The sequence below is a fragment of the Patella vulgata genome, chromosome 2 (assembly GCF_932274485.2).
Source record: "Patella vulgata chromosome 2, xgPatVulg1.2, whole genome shotgun sequence".
Lineage (NCBI taxonomy): Eukaryota > Metazoa > Mollusca > Gastropoda > Patellidae > Patella > Patella vulgata.
The window spans coordinates 39,397,997-39,402,880 of record NC_065880.2 but is presented as its reverse complement, the minus strand read 5'-3'; the positions used below and the strand labels follow the sequence as shown (position 1 = coordinate 39,402,880).

Sequence of the window (4,884 nt, the reverse complement as noted above, 5' to 3'; positions counted from 1 at the left end):
CAGCATATAAACCAGAATTTCAATACATAATCTGACTTTTTATAGGCTGTTTATTTTTTAAAATGAGAGTTTAAGGGTTAGAGTTGGGGTTATGATTTATATTTATGTTGTTTCAGCTAATCAGAGACAGCCCAAATAACAGCACAGATTGTAAATGTGGAAAAAAATCCAACCAGCCATCAGCCATTTCATTTCACACTCCACCAAATACCATCGATTTTGTCACCGTATTTAGTAGATTTGATATCCAGAGCCAGGCTGCTGTCTTGATTGTTATTATTGTTTGTACCATTATCGCTATCTTCTGTTCTCTCTGGGGTCACTGGAGGGACAAAATGGATACATTACAGGTGAGACATGTGCTCAAAATTTTGTTACAAGGCCTATTGTCATTATAAGAGAAATTTTAATAGGATCGGAAAAATACATAGATGTGTGGCGGACGGTGTTTTTAAATCATTTGTAATCAGTTTTCTAAGTTTTATGAATAGTTTATGAGATATAGTATTCTAATGAAAATCAATAACTGCTGAGATATTCCAATTCAAGTCCATGCACCTTTCACCCCCCCCCCCCCCCCCCGCTTGCTACGAAATTATCTAAGCATCGACTACTATTAAGATGGATATCAAAGAAATTGTTAGTTTAATTGTACTTTTATGTATTATAGTGGGGTGTAACATTATTAGCTGACAATTATTCCGAAGATTCTTATTTTTACTTAATAACGGTGTATACTGGTGGCAGACGACATGCTGGTACTAAATCTCAAGTTAGTTTTAATATATGTGGTGATAATGGTGAAACTGGCATACGAAAACTGTCTGATGGAGTTCGAAAGGTAGGTTCCTTGTAATTAATATTGATATAGAGGTAGAGTATGCTAACCTTTCTTTATATGAGTTCCCTTGCATGGAAAAACTTGTATTAAAGGGACAATAACACTCTTGCTGGCTTGACAGCTCCAGAAAAAAAAAATAGCCTTATTCTAAGTACGAGATGTGTTAGTGTCCTACCTGTTGTGTAAATTATCCATTAAATCCTATTTTACTTGTCCAGAGGGTTCAAAAATATTTTTAAATCCAAGTCACATTTGAAAAGCTTTACGTCAGGCTTTTCAAATCATTTAGTTGAATTTTTCCAATTTTTTAAATTAGGTGTGTTAAGATGAAATTTGTATCATCAATTAATTGGAATATTGTAAAATAGTGCAATTTGTTGACCAGAATAAAGATTGGGACATATTATTCAGTTACAACAAGAGTGGTATTGAGCCTTTAAACGGCTGTATTGGAACAAGTGGCTTTCTCATTTGAGTGGTTCAAATAGCTGGTATACTTTTGAATTCAAAGTCTTGAGCTATCTCTGCTTGCGGTTAAACTCTTATTCAGTTTAGCTTGAAGTAGTGTGGTGAAAGTGGGTTTGAAGTCATGTCTTGATGAAAGTAATCTGAATATATATACTGTACATTAATTATGTTACTAACGTTGACAGCTAAGAACTTTGTTGCATAGAACTACCACTTACCCAAATCAAAAGTACAATTCCTCTGAAGTGTTCACTAACTCCTATGAACACTCCAATCCATTATGACATGATCGCAGTACCTTACTGCTTAGACGTTACCTCTCTTCCGAAAATTGACGATTTTTATATACTCAATACTGATTTATTTATGCTAAATGGTCTAAGGAATAACAGTTTAAAAAAAAAACAATACTGATAGTATACAACCTACTGTATATCAGATCACTGCATGGACATGACAAACATTTCAGGAGATTCGAGCTGGAAGTGTTATGCATTTTTTGATGGCAACTCCGAGCTGTGTGGGTCCTCTCCAGTATTTACATATTTGGCACGATAATTCTGGCAATGGAAACGATGCTTCCTGGTACTTAGACAAAGTTGAGATCCGTGATCTTCAAAAAAAGGAAAAGTAAGTCAACCTTATGAAACATATGAATATAAAAAGTTTATTTAGTTTAAAATTAGTTGAATATTATAGGGAAATTTGAATTGAAATAAACAGTTGACTCGAGATGTCTAGACGACTTTGTTTTCTGTTGATTTGCTTCATAAAGTGGTTATCTAGTTATATTTTTATTTTGAATTCCTCAGTTTAGACCTATATTGACATAAAACTGATTTGGTGTTTAACATTTAGCTGTCTAAGCCATAAAAAAGATTAGTGAATTGGCCGATTTCCATTTTATCTGACAAAATGAAAATTTAATTGAAGAGATTTTACCTCGTCATCAGTGATCAAATAAACACTTCAGATCAGTCTCATCCAAGAGATTTTGTTCCTTTAAGCCTTTTTTAAAACTATGTTAAGAAAATATAAAACTTGTTATTGCAATAATTCCATAAAAGAAAGTATAAAGTCTTTTGTTTAAAATAACAATACTAAAAGCGGTCTTGTCTCTTGTTAGAAAAACAAAATGGAAGACAACGCGACAATAGGTGTTTCTTCAAACGCGTTAATAGGATAACTTAAACATACATTATGCAAGAGCAAAATCTGATTATTGCTAGTCTTAATTTAGGCTTCAGATGTTATAGAAATTATAAATTAGATCTTTATTTAAACAACAAGCCCAAAATTAACTCTGTAGACCCACGGATGGCTCGGCTACAGCTCGGATTTAAATAGGATTTCACTTATTGATAAATTCAAATATGGCGCACCCTGGTGAGAATACGTAAGTTAGATCGAGGCTAAATGATAGAGTGTACTTAGCAAGGCCGCTGTAGAGCGTTTCCGCATGCCATTGAAAACTTTACTTGATAATCGAGATATGTAGGTGGAGTTAACGCCTGTCAATCAAACGTTCGGCCAAGGTGAAGGCACATTTCACTACCATTTCTAGTCAAATATTACAACGATGATAACTATATTCAGAATAAAGTAATTAGACTGAAATTTTCAATATATTCTTCTTTCATCATCTATTTTTGAACTGTTATAGCAAGAATGGCCAACTCTCTATAAAAATCTCCCATAATGTATCTTTAAGAAAACTGATATTTTTTTAAATTTATAAACTTTAGAGTTTAAAGTAGCTAAGTCTCCAACTCAATATCATCCAAAATCTTCAACGTTGAAAACACGAATTATTTGTCAATTTAAATCAACATTGATGTTCTGATCTTACCGGGAAGAGATGGGCTTCTGATATCCAATATTTAAGACAAAATAAACATTTTACCATTGGTACACGAATCGTGTATCATAATGCGTTTCAGCGTCATTTGTAATAAGGGACTTGAAAAATTAGGCTAGGCATATTCCACATGTCAAGTCAAACGGTGACGCTATATTCTTATCTGGAGAGCATGTGCAATAAATACTATCGGTGTAGACTGGAATAACCAGGCACTAGATATTGTCATTCAATTGAGACTTCTGGCGTATTTCTCCGAACATAAATGATTAGAAATTACAGTGAAAACAGAAACGATGGAATGTAAATCAGTTTATATACATTCATATTACATTATTATATGCGTTGCGACCCATTTGTGTCAATATCTAGGTTCCAAATATTAGTGATTTAGCCCCTTTAAAACACCAACACCATTGAATACAATCACTGGGTTTTTTTTTTAGAAATATAGTGCTACTTTTCGACAAGTAATTTCTTATCGTTTTCAATCACAAATTATTATGGTGTTTTTAATGAGATCAATATCTAAATACCACTTAAGGATAAAATTTAGTTATTTAAATTGGGTTCATATATTTAGAGAATTTGATGCACGTATATAATCTTTGGATTGTTGAGCTTTTAATAGCCTTAGTCTCTGTGTTTTAAATAATGTAATTAATTTAAATTTTGTAGATTTGAATTCCCGTGCTCCTTGTGGTTAGCTGTTGAAGAGGGAACTTTGGAGAAAGCACTACCAATTGCAGGATATGAAGACATGTCAGCACTAAAGACCATTCTTTATAAATATGCTGCGAAGCACGTCTCGGATGATCACATTTGGTTATCGCTATTGCTCCGCCCCGTTAAAAGTCATTTTACACGTGTGCAGAGAGTCTTCTGTTGCTATGCGCTGTTAATGCTGACAATGATTGCAAACGCCATGTTTTTTGACCAGGTTGATAATAAAGATAGAGAACAAAAGTCGGATTTTAAAATGGGGTCAATACGATTTAACATGCAGGATTTATATATTTCTTTGATCAGTGTCATCATAACGGCACTTCCTATCTACGTTATCATGGTTCTGTTCCAAAAGTCGAAGCTCAACTTTTCTAAAGACGCCAAGAAACCTTGCTGTCTGCCGCCATTTTACAGAAAAGTTTATGAAGACAGTATACAACTAGATAAAGTATTGGTTATGAAGGGACTTGTCGATGACGAAGACGGGGTTTTGCCTCACTTCTTTATCTATGTTGCATGGTTTCTCGTGTTTGTTTCATCCTTTCTGTCTGCATTCTTTCTCCTACTGTACACTATTGAGTGGGGGCAGAGTTTATCTGAATTGTGGCTGACATCTTTCTTCCTGTCAATATTTGAATCCATTATACTTGTAGATCCATTCAAGGTAATAATAGGTTCATTCAATTTTCTTCACAGTTATTTTAAATTCTCAGAGAAAACATTGCTAACATTATACTTTAACTCAAATTTCTTCTCAATTATTTTAAATTCTCAGACAACACATCGATAATATGGTTTTGTCGATGTCGGTGACCATATTATAGATATTGATGATCCATTTATTTACATCTTTTCAGGTATTAGTGTTAGCTTTCACATTAGCCTTGTTTGTAAAAATTCTAAAGAAACAAACACCAACTAAATTTGACCTGGAAAGTATCAAAGAGTTGGTGCAACGCCGTGGAAAGCCGTTTGCCCGTAAGTACAAAAG

General features: G+C 33.7%; 1 protein-coding gene across 1 annotated transcript; it reads left to right on the top strand.

Annotated features, from left to right (window-relative positions):
• The first annotated feature begins 686 nt into the window (after nt 1–686).
• LOC126809539 (polycystic kidney disease protein 1-like 2) lies at nt 687–4,683 on the top strand. The gene is made up of 3 exons (XM_050534166.1): nt 687–841; nt 1,779–1,939; nt 3,846–4,683. The coding sequence occupies exons 2-3, from the start codon at nt 1,800–1,802 to the stop codon at nt 4,681–4,683; spliced, it is 978 nt and encodes a 325-aa protein (XP_050390123.1). The 5' UTR covers nt 687–841; nt 1,779–1,799.
• Nucleotides 4,684–4,884: the final 201 nt, after the last annotated feature.